This window comes from Oncorhynchus tshawytscha, linkage group LG01, assembly GCF_018296145.1.
Source record: "Oncorhynchus tshawytscha isolate Ot180627B linkage group LG01, Otsh_v2.0, whole genome shotgun sequence".
Taxonomy (NCBI): Eukaryota; Metazoa; Chordata; class Actinopteri; order Salmoniformes; family Salmonidae; genus Oncorhynchus; species Oncorhynchus tshawytscha.
The window spans coordinates 92,536,848-92,554,975 of NC_056429.1; the positions used below are offsets into that span (position 1 = coordinate 92,536,848).

General features: G+C 43.7%; 2 protein-coding genes across 5 annotated transcripts in view; both read left to right on the forward strand.

Annotated features, from left to right (window-relative positions):
• Nucleotides 1-1,351, forward strand: part of LOC112260089 (tyrosine-protein kinase Mer-like) — a 58,959-nt gene extending 57,608 nt beyond the window's left edge. For all 3 annotated transcript variants that reach the window (XM_042327377.1, XM_042327375.1, XM_042327378.1), the window contains exon 21: nucleotides 61-1,351. In XM_042327377.1, coding sequence (XP_042183311.1) covers nucleotides 61-390 — 330 coding nt within the window. In that variant the 3' untranslated portion in view covers nucleotides 391-1,351. The remainder of the gene's footprint in view (nucleotides 1-60) is intronic.
• An 830-nt stretch (nucleotides 1,352-2,181) lies between these two features.
• Nucleotides 2,182-16,685, forward strand: LOC112260094 (transmembrane protein 87A). Of its 2 annotated transcripts, XM_024434949.2 has the most exons (20): nucleotides 2,182-2,241; nucleotides 2,362-2,441; nucleotides 3,538-3,598; nucleotides 3,728-3,819; nucleotides 4,190-4,324; nucleotides 4,567-4,620; nucleotides 4,879-5,032; nucleotides 7,586-7,647; nucleotides 8,089-8,272; nucleotides 8,617-8,716; nucleotides 8,842-8,935; nucleotides 9,508-9,579; nucleotides 10,143-10,251; nucleotides 10,447-10,505; nucleotides 12,482-12,585; nucleotides 13,473-13,546; nucleotides 13,645-13,721; nucleotides 14,818-14,870; nucleotides 15,177-15,207; nucleotides 16,147-16,685. In XM_024434949.2, the coding sequence occupies exons 1-20, from the start codon at nucleotides 2,190-2,192 to the stop codon at nucleotides 16,186-16,188; spliced, it is 1,689 nt and encodes a 562-aa protein (XP_024290717.1). In that variant the 5' UTR covers nucleotides 2,182-2,189; the 3' UTR covers nucleotides 16,189-16,685. The 2 variants fall into 2 exon arrangements, with proteins under 2 accessions (XP_024290717.1, XP_024290708.1); XM_024434940.2 differs by lacking the exon at nucleotides 2,182-2,241 and having other exon boundaries at nucleotides 2,251-2,441; nucleotides 16,147-16,684.
• Nucleotides 16,686-18,128: the final 1,443 nt, after the last annotated feature.

The window sequence follows — 18,128 nt, forward strand, 5'->3', positions numbered from 1 at the left end:
ATTTGGTACGCAGACATAAACAAAGACTGCATAAACATGAATCTTCCCATCTTCCCTTAGGTAAGAGAACTGTTGGAGAAGCTGACAGAGAAACTTCCAGAGGTTTCTACCAGCAAAGAGAACATCATCTACATCAACACCAGTTTCGCCGAGGAGGAGCATGGGGTTTGTGCAGACCCCCACCTAGATTTGCCGCTTTTTAGCACCTCCCCTTCCTGCAGTCATAGCAACCAATTCAGCCCCTCCCCTTCCTGTTGCCACCCATTTAGCTCCTCCCCTTCCTGCAGCCAAGCGAGACCGGACCTCCCCCTTTTCAGTTCCTTCTCTTCCTGCAGTCAAAGTCAGAGACCAAATAACAGATCTGGTGACAGCAGACATCCACGAGAGTAAGGAAGATGATCGTTACGTTGTTGTCATCTCTAATGCCAATCGGAGTGGAGACCCCGCTGTCGCCAAGACCGCAGCAACAGCAGCAGCTGTGGACAGTGACACTCCCCCGTTCTCGAAGGAGGGCTTGGGTGGGGCTGTGCGTGGAGCTACCCGTGACTCAGTGGGTGATGTCACTGGAATGGAGCAGCACGCGAGTGACACCACGCTGTTACTCTGAAGGGCATGGAACATTGGGACTAGAAATCCAGGGATTTTAAAGCAGAAAAGAAAAGCTCTCTCTCAGGTGTCATAACTGATGATAATACACATCCTTCTTGTCTGCACTCTGATCTGTTGAGGACATTATAGGTATGGTAATGACCCGGCCGGTGATAAGCACGATTACCGCATGATTACCGCCGGTAACGTGTCCGGCTCTGGACTCTATGCTACTGGGTTCGAATCATGCCTCGGAATATCATGCTACTCCTTCATTTTATTCCAGTATGAAGAGATGTTACTGAGGATCATGAGCACATAGGCTTCCAACTTGGTGCAGCATGTGCAGTCTTGAGTTGCCACCCTTCCAAGTCCTGTTTCACCAAGGATCTGCCCAGTTCCCATAGAAATGGAATACCTATGTATGATTCTGTCTTCTGGCATTATTAAAACAGTATTACAGGCTTGTCTATTCCCTAATGCTTTGCATTGAAGTTATTCTGACCAGTTTTTCGGTGGATATTTATACCTCAAATAGTTACCACTAGCTATCAGTGTGCAAGAGATGTACATAAGATATTCTACATTTGCACATCTCTCATAGTATACAGCATTTCCAATGAGATAAGCTTTGCTCACAAATTAAATCAGTGTATCCCTAGCAAATATTTTCCCTCCTGCAGCAAAGCACCCCCACAACATGATGCTGCCACCCCTGTGCTTCACGGTTGGGATGGTGTTCTTCGGCTTGCAAGCATCCCCAAAAAGTACGATCTTTGTCTCCATGTGCAGTTGCAAACCGTAGTCTGGCTTTTTTATGGCGGTTTTGGAGCAGTGGCTTCTTCCTTGCTGAGCGGCCTTTGAGGTTAAGTTGATATAGGACTTGTTTTACTGTGGATATAGATACTTTTGTACCTGTTTCCTCCAGCATCTTCACAAGGTCCTTTGCTGTTGTTCTGGGATTCATTTGCACTTTTCGCAAAGTACGTTCATCCCTTGATATTGAAAGCTGTGAACAAGACATAAATACGGCCAACCACTGTTCTAAATCAGTGTACTACACTCCCAACTAAATGCTTACATTCAAACCGTATGTAAATTGCCTTTTTATATATTGAAGTATTTTTAAAGTGGCATTGTGTATATGAACTTTACCTACTAAGTGTATAGAGAATATTGTGTACATATGTTTTATAGTCTGAACAAAAAAAATCTGTTTTTGGATCTCTGAGGACCCTGTGCAGCCTTGAGGTACTCCACCAAGTTCAGGCTGTAGACCTTGGAATGTGCACAATATCTAATAGTTTCAATTAAAGATTTTAAAACAAGTACAACTTTTGTCAAATATAGTCAATGTTGATATTGACTTGTTAGTGATTTGCATTATTTTGACATAACGCAATAAACGATTGCAAATACAAAAATGTGCTATTTTGTTTATCCTTCTGAAAATAAATCCATCCTGAAATGAATAAAATACACACACAATATGATGATGATCATTGAAAGGTAAATGAATAACAGATTTCAAGTTGCTATCGTTTTTATAAAGTATATGGTAAGTGGCACTGCTTTACATGGTGTATGGTGCAATGCATCTAATGCCAAAACGTCAACTCAAAGATACCCAGGTGTGTGACATTTTCCACTCAGGTGAGTTGGCCAGCCAGCCACGCAACACTGGAGCTACTGAAAACATGGCTGCTTCTGTACGGGTGAGGACGTGGAACAGCAAGGCTAGCTCAGTCAAACCCTGGCTCCTTCTTTTGACAGGGATCATTTTATTGGGCGATGTAAATAGCGGGGTCATGGCAGCACCAGAACCGGGACAATGGAGTATTACAGTTGTCAATGTGAGTATTGAAATATTCAATGTATCTAGCTGTCAAGCTAAAGTTAGTTTTCGAGTTAACTAGCAGGAACAGCAGTGCGATTCATCCGTCCTAGCAATCTAGCGAGCCAGATTTTCTGTTCATTAAAATTGAACATTAACAGTATTGATTGATAATGCATTTTCCTGAACATATTCAGGCTATCGATTTGCACAAGCCATTGTACTGTCTATGCACCGTTAGCTCACTCACCAGATAGCTAACGTTAGCTAACTAGTTAGCTAACGTTAGTTGGTTTGGGGATATTCTTTGAATGATATACCATGCTACCTCGGACAATTAGGCAAGCTGTTTTAGTTTAGACCGTAGTTATAACGTTACCCCAAATGTTTTCTTAATGTATTGCCCAAACATAGCCGAGCTAGTTTAGGCAGCTACCTAACGTAACATACAACGTAGGCGGTATGTAAACAAATATCAGAGAGACCACTGTCCTGTACTGGGCTAGATCATTGCCTGCAATTTAGCCCCGATATAAGAAGTCTAACAACCATTTAGCTAGCTAATGTCCAGATTAGAACATGTAGCTAACTAGGCTATGCCAGAAGTCTATTGCTATAGTAACTATATAGCTAACGTTACAATGTCCAATGAATTGAAGGGGTAAGACAAACATCGTGTCTACCAGTCATTGGCTTTCAAGTCAGTGAAGTGAACAAGTGCACACTTTAGGAGGAAGGTTTTGCCTATGCTAATTGGGACGTAGCCCCAATTTTCCATGGAGCTGGTCAGATGTCTGTCCACCACCATATCCTGTTGCAGAGTAATGTGAGAGCTGCCATTGTCTGCCTAGGGACTCCCATTAATGGTCACCAGGGCCCATATAAAGTGTCTGAGTAGCAATCAGTGCTGATCTAGGATCAGGTCCCCCGTCCTTTAATCTCATTCATTGTGATCTGATTTTAAATCATCACTGTTACTCTGAGAGGATGGAGACATAGGTCACCAGACCAGTGCCTGTGTTTTGTTCCAGTGCTGGCATTAATCAGACCTGACTCTAGTGTAGGCCTATCACTCAGTTTATCTAACTAATGTAAACACTGTTTCCTCTTCTCAGACCTCAAGACCATTACTTTTGAGGAAATCCATGTATAAAGACACTGATATCAAATTGAAAGGTAAGATTAGCAGGTCCAGGATTTGTTTCAGACAGACTACCAAGCACTCCCAGGATCTGGATCACAGAAGGGATATGAAAGCGCCCAAAGAACTACCTCTGTAACACCAATTTATTGTTTCTCTTTTAGTTGTGTCCTTTGGTTGTCCAGAGGAGATGACTTTTACCATTCAATGGTACTTGAAATACTATCCCTGCCACAATGAGTTCAATAATATTGAGGTAAGTAAAGTACAGGTAGTAATTACAGTAAGTGACTAGTACTAAGTTATAGGCTATTTAATGTCTATAGGCTGACATATATGGGTGTGGAGCAGAAAGTGAGTTTGCCGTAGTCATCTTTCATTATCAATACCTTGAACATTTTCATAATGACTCATTTGTTTAGAATTCCTATGGTAGTGCCACATTTTGACAGTTGGTGTGAATTACCAGTTGACTATACTAACTGTAAGAGTTATTTTTAAATCCCGTCATTCCTCATAGGAAATGTATGTCTCCCTACATTCAACTACTAATAAATATGGTTGAATATTTTCTGTATTAAATAGATGTGAAACATTGAATATGAATATAAATCATTACTTTAAAGGAAATGTATGAGAGGACGCCACTGAGTCGAGGACAGAGTATGGATCCTAACCCTCTAGGACAAGGGGAATGCATTGAGCACAAGCACAAGCCCTTGAGCTGCAACAATGACCTGCGATACTTCCCAATGCTAAATGTAAGGGCTTATAGGTTACATACATGAGTTCCATTACATTACAGTGCTTTTCACACTCCTGAGCTGGCCTGGTTACTCCTTTTCCATAGTAGCTGAAACTGTGCTGAAAGGGAAAGTGTGAAAACGAAATATTCGGGTCGCCTCAATAGTTTGAAAAGGATATATTGGGAAGAATAATTTGTTTTGGAACTTTGCGTTTGACTTACTGACAACTTACTGTATGACAACTTTGTTTGTTTCAGAAAGCCAAGGCAGAACCACGGCCAGTTGTCCCTCCCATGGAAGGAGCAGCACCGGTGAGATGCTACGATGAGGTCATGATGTTTCACTATGATGATGCATGTAAAAAAAGTTTTACACACACACTTACTTTCGGCTACATTGCAAGTTGCTAAGGTTGTTGTCAATGACCGTTGGAGTTGGCCATATACCGCATGCACAAAGAGATCTGGAACCAGACTATCACTTTTCACATTCTCATTACTTCCTGTGTTCTTCATTGCATAATGCATATAACCCCCTTTCAAAACAAATGTTGGTTCAATCCTACCCAGGGCTCAGATGAAAACTACACGAAGTGGACGATGGAGGAGTACGACAACATGACGCTTAAACATGACGTCATCGCCACCACGTGGAAGGACGGCCCCTATCTGCTGGTGGTGGTGATTAAGTCTAACAAACAGGAAGCCAACTGGAATCTAACAGGTGGGTTCACTGCATTAACCCCAATTTCACTTCAACTGGGTTGTGTTCACCAGGCACCAGACGGAAGAATGCAGACTGAAACAGGGAGGGACCACCAGAACTAACAAGAGAATTGACTGTAACGGGAAGGTACTAGCTGGACTCTGCAACATTTTTACGGTGATCTACCCTAATGAACATGACCCAGTTATTGAATACTTGGAATGTTAAACTTGCTTGTGAGGCTTATCAAGAAGAAAATTAAGTTTCTTTAGGCAGCCTAAATACTAATTAAAATGATATAAAGGACATTGGCCATTTTGATCACATTGCTCCATGTTATATTTTTAAAATATTATTTCACCTTTATTTGACCAGGTAGGCCAGTTGAGAACAAGTTCTCATTTACAACTGCGACCTGGCCAAGATAAAGCAAAGCAGTGCGGCACAAACAACAGCACAGAGTTACACATGGAATGAACAAACATAGTCAATAGGAAAAAAAAGTATATATACAGTGTGTGCAAATGGCGTGAGGAGGTAAGGTAATAAATAGGTCATAGTAGCAAAGTAATTACAATTTAGCAAATTAACACAGGAGTGGCAGATGATGTGCAAGTAGAAATACTGGTGTGCAAAAAAAGTAAATTAAAACAATATGGGGATGGGTTAGGTAGATTGGATGGGCTGTGTACAGCTGCAGCGATCGGTTAGCTGCCCAGATAGCTGATGTTTTAAGTTAGTGAGGGAGATATGTCTCCAACTTCAGCGATTTACATTTTTATATTAAATTTGTACTTTTTTTGCAATTCGTTCCAGTCATTGAAAGAAAAGAACTGGAAGAAAAGGGGGCCAAAGGAGGTGTTGGCTTTGGGGATGACCAGTGAGATATACCTGCTGGAGCGCGTGCTACGTGTGGGTGTTATCGTGACCAGTGAGCTGAGATAAGGCGGAGCTTTACCTAGCAAAGACTTACAGATGACCTGGAGCCAGTGGGTCTGGCGACGAATATGTAGCGAGGGCCAGCCGACGAGAGCATACAGGCCGCAGTGGTGGGTGGTATATGGCACTGTGATTGACTGCATCCAGTTTGCTGAGTAGAGTGTTGGAGGCTTATTTGTAAATGACATCGCCGAAGTCAAGGATCGGTAGAATAGTCAGTTTTACGAGGGTATGTTTGGCAGCATAAGTGAAGGAGGCTTTGTTGTGAAATAGGAAGCCCGTTCCAGATTTAATTTTGGATTGGAGATGTTTAATATGAGGCTGTAAGGAGAGTTTACAGTCTAGCCAGACACCTAGGTATTTGTAGTTGTCCATATATTCTAAGTCAGAACCGTCCAGAGTAGTGATGTCGGGCGGGCGGGCGCGGGCAGCATCGGTTGAAAATAATGCATTTAAAGCTTGTTTTGGAGGTTTAAGTGTCCAAAGAAGGGCCAGATGTATACAGAATGGTGTCGTCTGCGTAGAGGTGGATCAGGGAATCACCCGCAGCAAGAGCGACATCGTTGATATGTACAGAGAAAAGAGTTGGCCCGAGAATTGAACCCTGGGGTACCCCCATAGAGACTGCCAGAGGTCTGGACAGCAGGTCCTCCGATTTGACACACTGAACTCTGAGAAGTAGTTGGTGAGGCAGTCATTTGAGAAACCAAGGCTATTGAGTCTGCCAATAAGAATGCGGTGATTGACAGAGTTGAATCCTTGGCCAGGTCGATGAAGATGGCTGCACAGTGCTGTCTTTTATCGATGGCGGTTATGATATCGTTTAGTACCTTGAGCGTGGCTGAGGTGCACCTGTGACCAGCTCGGAAACCGTATTGCACAGCGGAGAAGGTACGGTGGGATTTGAAATGGTCAGTGATCTGTTTGTTAACTTGGCTTTCGAAGACTTTAGAAAGGCAGGGCAGGATGGATATAGGTCTGTAACAGTTTGGGTCTAGAGTGTCAGCCCTTTGAAGAAGGGGATGACCGCGGCAGCTTTCCAACCTTTAGGGATCTTGGACAATACGAGAGGTTGAACAGACTGGTAATAGGGGTTGCAACATTGGCGGCGGATAATTTTAGAAAGATAGGGTCTAGATTGTCTAGCCCAGCTGATTTGTACGGGTCCAGGTTTTGCAGCTCTTTCAGAACATCTGCTATTTGGGTGAAGGAGAAGCCGGGGAGGCTTGGGCAAGTAGCTGCGGGGGGTGCGGAGCTGTTGGCCAGGGTTGGGGTAGCCAGGAGGAAGGCATGGCCAGCCGTAGAGAAATGCTTATTGAAATTATCGTGGATTTATCGGTGGTGACAGTGTTTCCTAGCCTCAGTGCAGTGGGTAGCTGGGTGGAGGTGCTGTTATTCTCCATTGACTTTGGTGTCCCAAAACTTTTTGGATTTAGAGCTACAGGATGCAAATTTCTGTTTGAAAAAGTTAGCCTTTGTGTTCCTAACTGACTGCGTGTATTGGTTTCTGACTTCCCTGAAAAGTTGCAAATCGCTGGGACTATTCGATTCTAGTGCAGCACGCCACATGAAGTTTATTGTAACCCTAATTATTGTGTTATGGATAGCTGATTGTGTCTTTTATATTTCCAGTCAACGTCGTAATGAAAGGAACTCACGGCTATATCTCCATCACGGAATGGCCTCTCATGATCGTGAGTATACATACAATTAAACATAGTCAGTGACACATTGAATAAACAACAGTGGGATGCATTGCACCACGACATTTTAGCTCACGCTAATTTCCAGTGCTTGTCCCTAGCCACATATACATTGTAGGGTTAATCATTGTCATAGATATCAGACGCCTGTTTTGTGTTGTCTTCATGTAATAATATATTAGCTGACTTTCATCCAAAGCTTTCAAGCACACAATCCTGCCGTTGCTTGTGCCATGCTCTACTAACTGAACCGTACAGGACCTTGTGGTTTGTTCAGAAAAATACCTTGTCTGTTATTTTGTTTTAACACGCATCTCAGTTCTACATGGTGATGTGTACATCCTGTACGGTGTGCGTGTTACTCTGGTTTATGTATTCAGCCTGCTACTGGAAGAACCAATATTTTTCTCTCACCCTTTGTCTCTGTCTCAGTTCTACATGGTGATGTGTACAGTGTACATCCTGTATGCGTTACTCTGGTTCCTGTGGGCTGCCTGCTACTGGAAGGACTTACTGAGGATCCAGTTCTGGATAGCTGGAGTCATCTTTCTGGGCATGGTGGAGAAGGCTGTGTTCTGTGCTGAGTACGAGAACACCAACGGTGTCGGGGCAGCTTGTAAGTCTACACTACAGTTACACCTAACTCAGTTGTCTGACTGGTTTAAAGAAAGTACTAAGATCCTCTGTATAGTAGCATGGTGGAACGGATCACATTGATCTGGTCCCAATTCCCTCCCTGCCCCTTGGCCCTAAACTTTCAATGTTGGCAGATCTGAAGGGTCTGGATAGGTATCAGCAGTATAGTAGTGGAGAGTCCACCATATTAATTCTACCTTACAGATTTTCAAACATCGCATGCTTGGGGCCAAGGGGGAGGTTTGGGGAGTGTTATTATTCTGAGCAAGTTTTTTTCTGTCTCGTGTGTGAGAGAATTAATTCCAATGTGAATGTTGTTTTTAGCTCCAGGCCTGTTGATCTTTGCTGAGCTCATCTCTGCCCTGAAGAGAACCCTGGCACGGCTGCTGGTCATTATCGTCAGTCTGGGATATGGTATAGTCAAGTAAGTTGAGAAAATAAAGGTCGTCACACACTCTTACTCCCTGTCCTTTGATAGGTGACCCCAGTGACGTTATCGTGCTGTATGTATTTAGTCATTTTTCCTGCGTTGTGTGCGTTTCCCATCAGACCTCGACTGGGTACAGTGATGCACAGAGTGGTGGGACTAGGTGTGATGTACTTTGCCTTTGCTGCCATCGAAGGTGTGCTTAGGATCACTGGGGTAAGGTGTATTCCTGAGCTTGCTTGCATTTTGAATGTGAACCTTCATTTCTCGATGGCGTGCTGTTTTGCTAATGTGTGGGTTATGGGAATTCTGTTCAATACGTGTATGCATTCACTAAAGGTTCGTGACAATGGCCCCGCCCTCATCACATCCATTGGTCTAGCATTGATGGACTTCTGTATCATCTGGTTCATATCCTTCCTTATTTAGAATATTTACCCCATAATGCACCTCTAGTGGTCTATCATAACTTAATGGCCTACTTGGCTGTATCACTTGTCTATCAGTGTTACAGAATGACACCTTATTGTGTTGCATACTAATGATTCTCACTGAAAGTCATGATGCTGGAGTTATAATGTATCTTGTACAGTTTGGATTGTAAACTTATATTGTACATTAAATCATGTTTCACTAGGTAATTTTCTTTGGTTAATGCTGTTATTTTTCTCTCCCCCACTCACTCTCCATCACTTTCACCTTCTGTCTTCTCTCTTTCTTCCCCCCATTATTCCCACCTGTCTCTCCATCCTGTCTCTCTCAATCCCTTTCTTCTTTCTTCCTCTCAGGCGAAAGACTCTGACCTTGCTCTGTTGGCCAACATTCCTCTGGCTCTGCTTGACTCTTCTCTCTGCTGGTGGATATCCTTTGGTGTGCTGATAGCCCTGTTTGAGGCTACTCTGTCCCCTGGGGGCCCCCTTATCCCTACCAGGGCTTTTCTGGTCCTCAGCCTGAGCCTTGGGCTACTCTGTCCACTGGAGCCCCCCCCCCAATCCATGGTCCCTACCCAGGGCTACACCGTCCCTCCCTGTGCCAATCCAAAGGGTCTCTGTATGAGGGCAAATAATCTATTCTTGCACGCTATAGCACAGCTAGCTAACCTGGAGGTCTGTTAGTAGAGATCTAGTAGTCTGGGCCAAGCCCTTGGCCCCTATCCCTGCCCAGGGCATCATCTGTACACCTTGCATGTTATCATCCCTGCTGATTTTTGCTAGGTTCTTCCATGATTCAAACCCCCGAACTGACAAGGTACAAATCTGTCATTCTGCCCCTGAACAGGCAGTTAACCCACTGTTCCTATGCCGTCATTGAAAATAAGAATTTGTTCTTAACTGACTTGCCTAGTTAAATAAAGGTAAAATAAAAAGGTCTGTTAGTTACATACTGTGAAGCCCAGCTGCTGTTTCCTTGACTGCCCCCTAACATATTTGTGAGCCTGGCTCACACTATAAAGACACTGAAGCTGAGGAGAAACCCAGTGAAGCTGTCTCTCTACAGACATTTCACAAACACACTCATCTTCGCCATTATAGGTGAGTACAGCCAGGAAGACAATTTTCATGTTTTTATAGTTCATGAGTATCATAACACATTACTACTGTATAAGGCATTATGAACAACGTTATAAAGCAGTATATGTATGTAGCCTACTTCATTCAGAATTAGTCTCACAATTGAATGGAAATGGTCTGATGCAGTTTTGGTTTTATTTTTTTCCCCACCTTCAGCTTCAATCATTTTCATGGTGTGGACGACGAAAAAATTCAGACTAGCCGTCTGTCAATCTGTGAGTATGTCTTCTTGTAATGGCAGCAAATGGTCCAGTTGTGTGATATCAAGTTTGACTGCTCTGTGCATTTCTTAAAGGTTCCAGGCAATGCAAATAGTCCAGGTAGCCATTTGATTAGATGTTCAGGAGTCTTATGGCTTGGGGGTAGAAGCTGTTTAGAAGCTTCTTGGACCTAGACTTGGTGCTCCGGTACCGCTTGCCATGCGGTAGCCGAGAGCACAGTCTATGACTAGGGTAGCCAGAGTTTTTGACAATATTTAAGGCCTTCCTCTGACACCACCTGGTATAGAGGTCCTGGATGGTAGGAAGCTTGGCCCCAGTGATGTACTGGGCCATTCGCACTACCCTCTGGTGCCTTACAGCTCAGCATTCAACTGCTGAGCAGTTTCTGTACCAGGCAGTTATGCAACCAGTCAGGATGCTCTCAATGGTGGCTCTGAGGAACCATGCCAAATCTTTTCAGTCTCCTGAGGGGGAATAGGTTTTGTCGTGCCGTCTTCGACTGTCTTGGTGTGCTTGGACCATCTTTGATGATGTGGACATCAAGGAACTTGAAGCACTCAACCTGTTCCACTACAGCACCGTCGAGGAGATTGGGGGTGTGCTCGGTCCTCTTTCCTGTAGTCCACAATCATCTCCTTTGTTTTGATTACGTTGAGGGAGAGGTTGTTGTCCTGGCACCGCACGGCCAGGTCTTTGACCACCTCCTTAAAGGCTGTGTTGTCGTTGTCTGTGATCAGGCCTACCTACCACTGTTGTGTCATCTGCAAAATAAATGATGGTGTTGGACTCGCTCCTGGTCGTGCAGTCATAAGTGAACAGGGAGTACAGGAGGAGACTGAGCACGCACCCCTGAGGGGCCCCTGTGTTGAGGATCAGCATGACAGATGTGTTGTTACTACCTTTACCACCTGGGGGTGGCCCGTCAGGAAGTCCGGGATCCAGTTGCAGAGGGAGGTGTTTAGTCCCAGGGTCCTTAGCTTAGTGATGAGCTTTGAGGGTACTATGGTGTTCAATGCTGAGCTGTTGTCAATAAATATCATTCTCACATAGGTGTTACTTTTGTCCAGGTGGGAAAGGGCAGTTGCAGTAGAGATTGCATCATCTGTGAATCCGTTGGGGCGGTATGCAAATTAGAGTGGGTCTAGGGTTTCTGGGATAGTGGTGTTGTGAGCCATGACCAGCCTTTCGAAGCACTTCATGGCTACAGATGTGAGTGCTATGGGTCGGTAGTCATTAAGGCAGGTTAGGTTACCTTAGTGTTCTTTGGCACAGGAACTATGGTGGTCTGCTTGAAACATGTTGGTATTACAGACTCAGAGATGTTTAAAATGTCAGTGAAGACACTTGTCAGCGCATGCTCGCAGTACACGTCCTGGTAATCCTTCTGGCCCTGCGACCTTGTGAATGTTGACCTGTATAAAGGTCTTACTCTGCGTAGAGCGTGATCACACAGTCACCCGGAACAGCTGGTGCTCTCATATGCATGTTTCAGTGTTATTTGCCTCGATGCGAGCTGTAGCTTGACCAGCTGTAACTATCAGTCGCACCACAGATGAAAGGTTACAAGTATTCTGCTTGAGATTTACATTGACATTTGTCATTTAGCAGACTCTCTTATTCAGAGCCACTTACAGTAGTGAGTGCATACATTTTCATACTTTTCCCCCCATACTGGTCCCCCGTGGGAATCGAACCCACAACCCAGGGAGGACCAGTAACTTTATGATCAACTTTATCAGTGTACCAGCTACAGTCATTTTTCATACTTGGGTCACCTTTCTTTGAACTGATACTGGTTTCATCCAAATTTCATTTAAATTTGATGAAAACATAATTTTCACATAATTAAGACATTGAATCAACAGCATTGAATCAACGTATTGTAAAAAATGGCAGCTCAAGACTGCCGTATTGGGTCATGTATTGAACAGTATCATGGATGACATTGTTTGTATTATTCCATATAACAGGACTGGGTGGAGCTGTGGGTAGATGATGCCTTCTGGAGGTTCCTGTTCTCCATCATACTGCTGGTTATCATGTTCTTATGGAGACCCTCTGCTAACAACCAAAGGTGAGGTTACATGGTGTGTGTGGCTATCCTCGTGGGTACCTTTTTATTAAACCTTTATTTAACTGGGCAAGTCAGTTAAGAACAAATTCAATGACGGCCTAGGAACAGTGGGTTAACTGCCTGTTCAGGGGCAGAATTCCCCACAAGGATAGTAAAAAAATGGCAGTCTATTTTCAGGGTCAGGGAAAATTAGGATTTTGAATGGAAGTACTTTTGAGGTCCCAACTAGGATAGTAATATCAAATGTGTGTGTGTGTCCTCCTATATGTGGACAGTGTTGTATTGGAGAACGCCTAATAAAATTTTATTGGGGGTGGGTAGCCATTTCATTAGTTGTTCAGGAGTCTTATGGATTGGGGGTAGAAGCTGTTGAGAAGCCTTTTGGACCTAGACTTGGCACTCCGGTACCGCTTGCCTTGCGGTAGCAGAGAAAACATTCTGACTAGGGTGGCTGGAGTCTGACTGTTTTTAGGGCCTTCCTCTGACACCGCCTGGTTGACAGGTCCTGGATGGCAGGAAACTTGGCCCTAGAGATGTACTGGGCTGTACGCACTACCCTCCAGTGCCTTGCGGTCAGCTAACAACTAGCGTTGATGATTGACCTGCCTATTATATTAGTGAAATGTGCTTTGATCTAAGTGTGTGGAGACCATTGTCTACATCCTGCACCTTAGCTACCTTGTTGAGTGTGCTGTAGATTTATCAATGGCAATATGTTGACATATCAAACAACCAACAGTCAGTCAGGGAGAAAGTGCCTCACCTTACCACTCTTCAAAGCTTCAGAGGAAACACAAACTTACACAGCCTTTAAATGTTCCGGAGCTTTAGAACAATTCAAGGCTTTATAACTGTTCATAATGTAACTGTTCCTTTGTTCTCCTCAGATATGCGTTCACTCCACTGATGGATGACTCTGACGATGAGGAGATTGAGGAGTTCCTGGTGTCAGCTAATTTAGGTATTGTACATGTACTTCTGTTTTTGTTTAACTTCTTTAGTGATAATGTGTTTGAACCTTGGTGATCTTTCTCTCTGTGTTTCTCTAAACACACACAGCTGATGGCATAAAGCTGAGAGCCTCCAACTTTAAGAGTGAGACGAACGGCTCAGCCAAACCTTCAGGATCTAACCAGGTTAGTATCAAACCTTCAATTCAATTAATACAACTTGATTTGTTTCCTCGGGGAATTAAGTCCATTTCCAATTATCCAATCAATATGAACACAATATCTCCACATATAAATACAGCATACCAACAAGCCAACCTTTTCTGTCAGTCAATAAAGTTTCACTTTCAGGTAACTGACACTCAAATGTTTGCTCTGACCTGTGATGCAATTCAAGCACAAAAATTACCTTCAAGAACAAATGACCATCTACTGTATATACTGAACACAAATGTAAATGCAACATGTAAAGTGTTGGTTTCATGAGATGAAATAAAAGCACAAAAAGCTTCTCAAATTTTGTGCACAAATTTGTTTACATCCCTGTTTGTGAGCATTTCTCCTTTGCCAAGATAATACATCCACCTGACAGGTTAGGCATATCAAGAAGCTGATTAAACAGCATCATTACACAGGTGCACCTTGTGCTGGGGACAATAAAAGGCCACTAAAATGTGCAGTTTTGTCACAACGCAATGCCACAGATGTCTCAAGTTTTGAGGAAGCGTGCAATTGGTATGCTGACTGCAGGAATGACCACCAGAGCTATTGGCAGAGAATTACATGTTAATTTCTCTACCATAAACTGCGTCCAATGTAATTCTAGAGCATTTGGTAGTATGTCCATCCGGCCTCAAAACCGCAGACCACGTGTAACCACACCAGCCCAGGGCCTCCAAATCCGGCTTTTTCACCTGCGGCATCGACTGAGACAAACCACCCGGACAGCTGATAAACTGAGGAGTATTTCTGTCTGTAATAAAGCCCTTTTGTGGGGGAAAAACTCATTCTGATTGGCTGTGCCATACTCCCCAGTGGTTAGGCCTGGCTCCCAATTGGATGAGCTTATGCCCTCCCAGGCATGTGAAAATCCATTGATTAGGGCCCAATGAATTTATTTAAATTGACTGATTTCCTTATATGACCTGTAACTCAGGAACATTGTTGCGTTTTATGTTTTTGTTCAGTATTTTTAGTCTAGTGAATGACATCCGAGTTCAAACAACAGAGGGCAGCGTTGAGTAGTTCTCTTTTTTATTTTCACTCTTACCCACCTGTCCAGGATGAAGACTTGAAGTGGGTGGAAGAGAACATTCCTACCTCTCTAACAGACGTGTAAGCATCACTTATCAAGAAATATTTCTACGAACACCAAAATAGCAGGTGTGTTTATAGCAGCGTTTTCCAAACTCAAAGGGTGCACGTTTTTACCCTAGCACTACACAGATGATTCAAATAACCAACTAAACATCAGGCTTTGATCATTTGAATCAGCTGTGTAGTGTTAGGGTAAAAACCAAAACCTGCACCACTTGGGGTCCCCAGGACCGAGTTTGGGAAATCCTGGTTTAATGTGGTCACCATTATTAGGTGGTGGTTTCATAAAAACAAATGTTTTCTCCTTATTTTCCTCCATTGTAGAGCGTTGCCCGTCCTTCTTGATTCAGATGAGGTGTGTATATTTTTAACACGGGGTCATTTCTGTCAATGGCAAAATACACTGAGGATACAAAATATTAAGGACACCTGCTCTTTCCATGGCATGTGCTATCAGGTGAAAGATATGATCCCTTATTGATGTCACTTGTTAAATCCACTTCAGTCAGTGTAGATGAATGGTTGGAGATTGGTTAAAGAAGGATTTTTAAGCCTTGAGAAAATTGAGACATATTGTGTACGTGTGCCATTCAGAGGGTGAATGGGCAAGGCAGACAGATTTAAGTGCCTTTGAACAGTAGGTGTCAGGCTCACCGGTGTGTCAAGAACTGCAATGCTGCTGGGGTTTTCACGCTCAAGTTTCCTGTGTGTTTCAAGAATGGTCCAACACCCAAAGGATATCCAGCCAACTGTGGGAAGCATTGGAGTCAGCATGGGCCAGCATCCCTGTAGAACGCTTGAGACACCTTGCAGAGTCCATGCCCTCGGCGAATTGAGGCTTTTCTGAGGGCAAAAGGAGGATGCAACTAAATATTAGGAAGACTTTCCTAATAAGGGTGGCAGGTAGCCTAGTGGTTAGAGTGTTGGGCCAGTAACTGAAAGGTTGCTGGATCGAATCCCCTAGCTGACATGGTAGAAATCTGTTTTGCCCCTGAGCAAGGCAGTCAACCCACTGTTTCCCGGGCGCCGTGGATGTTTATTATGACATCCTCCCGCACCTCTCTGATTGAGGGGTTGGGTTAAATGCAGAAGACACATTTCAGTTGAATGCATTCAGTTGTACAACTGACTAGGTTTCCCCTAATGTTTTGTAACTCAGTATATATGGTTTATTTCACTGTGCATTTCCTATAATGTTATTAAATTCCCAGTAGGCAATTTTATATGTACAGCCACTATGGTATTCGAGAGAGAGAGATTATATATATTTTTTCCCACTGTATTCCTTACCTAGGAAATCATGACTACAAAATATGAAATGTCCAAGATGGAGTAACATGGGGAAATCTTCCTACTACCCACGATGGATGCAGAGCATCTCTTCCTTCTGAGATTGGTTCCTCCTGCATGGCATGGAAGAGACAGATCACCAGGAGCGCGACACCTCTCCCGTCCTAGGCCTGTTTAGGCTGAGAGTCAGACCTCTGTCTACAACACTACTGGGGCTTAACACCTCTGACTTGGCGATCAGCAGGGTCTTATTCATTCGGTATCAAATGGAAGAAAACTGATTTAAACAGGAGGTACGACCTGAACTTGTCCAATAAGAAATGCTTGTTATAGTTTTCCGTTGCAAAACATTTTTGCTGCGGTGTGCCCTAATGTGTTTAGCCCTCTCACCCTCTCCACAAACCAATACATGACAATTGAGTGTGTCCCAAAGTGCACCCTATTCCCTATTCAGTGCCTTCGGAAAGTATTCAGACTCCTTTACCTTTTTTTCACATTTTGTTACGTTACAGCCATGTTCTAAAATTGATTAAATGTTTTTTTTTTCCCTAATCAAACTACACTCAATAACCCATAATGACTGAATGAAAATAGGTTTTTAGAATGTTTTGCAAAATAAAAGAACTGAAATATCACATTTCCATAAGAATTCAGACCCTTTACTCAGAACTTTGTTCAAGCATTTTTGGCAGAGATTACAGCTTCGAGTCTTCTTGGGTTTGACACTATAAGCCTGCCAGTCCTGTATTTAGGGAGTTTCTCCCATTCTTCTCTGCAGATCCTCTCGAGCTCTGTCAGGTTGGAAGAGGAGTGTCGCTGCACCGTTTTTTTTACAGTCTCAAGTGATGTTAGCTCGGGTTCAAGTCCATGCTCTGGCTGGGTCCCTCAAGGACATTTAGAGACTTGTCCTGAAGCCACTCCTGCATTGTCTTGGTTGTGTGCTTAGGGTCGTTGTCCTATTAGAAGGTGAACCTTTGCCCCAGTCTGAAGTCCTGAGCGCTCTGGAGCAGGTTTTCATCAAGGATCTCTCTGTACTTTGCTCTGTTCATCTTTCCGTCGATCCTGTCTAGTCTCCAACTCCCTACTGCTGAAAAACATCCCCACAGCATGATGCTGCCACCACCATGCTTCACCGTAGGGGATGGTGCCAGGTTTCCTCCAGATGTGACGCTTGACATTCAGGCTAACAAGTTCAATCTTGGTTTCATCAGACCAGAGAATCTTGTTTCTCATGGTCTGAGAGTCCTTTAGGTACCTTTTTGTGAAACTCCAAGAGGGCTGTTATGTACTTTTTACTGAGGAGTGGCTTCTGTCTGGCCACTACCCTAAAGGCCTGATTGGTGGAGTGCTGCAGAAATGGTTCTTCTTCTGGAAAGTTCTCCTATCGCCATAGAGGAACTCTGGAGCTGTGTGAGTCACCATCGGGTACTTGGTCACCCCTCTGACCAAGGTCCTTCTCCCTTGATTGCTCTAGGAAGTTCTTCCATTTAAGAATGATGGAGGGCAGTGTATTTGGGGACTTTCAATGCTGCAGACATTTTTTGGTACCCTTTCCCCAGATCTGTGCCTTGGCACAATCCTGTATCAACCCCTAAGGACAATTCCTTCGACAACATGGCTTGGTTTTTGCTCTGACTTGCACTGTCAACTGTGGGACCTTCTATAGACTAGGGTGTGCCTTTCCAAATCATGTCCAATCAATTGAATCTACCACAGGTGGACTCCAATCAAGTTGTAGAAACATCTCAAGGATGATCAATGGAAACAGGATGCACCGGAGTTCAATTTCAAGTCTGATAGCAAAGGGTCAGAATACTTATGTAAATTAGGTATTTCTGTTTGTTTCATACACTTTCAAACATTTCTGAAATCCTCTTTTCACTTCGTCATTATGGGGTAATGGTCAAAAGTAGGGAACTATGGACCCGTGTGGCTCAGTTGGTACACCATGGCGATTGCAACGCCAGGGTTGTGGGTTCGATTCCC

Bases quoted from the DNA above. Each gene is read 5' to 3' on its own strand.
- LOC112260094 (XM_024434940.2), top strand. From the start codon at position 2,286: ATGGCTGCTTCTGTACGGGTGAGGACGTGGAACAGCAAGGCTAGCTCA. The intron at 2,442-3,537 runs GTGAGTATTGAA...TCCTCTTCTCAG, and splicing joins GGAGTATTACAGTTGTCAAT to ACCTCAAGACCATTACTTTT. The intron at 8,273-8,616 runs GTAAGTCTACAC...TGTTGTTTTTAG, and splicing joins CAACGGTGTCGGGGCAGCTT to CTCCAGGCCTGTTGATCTTT.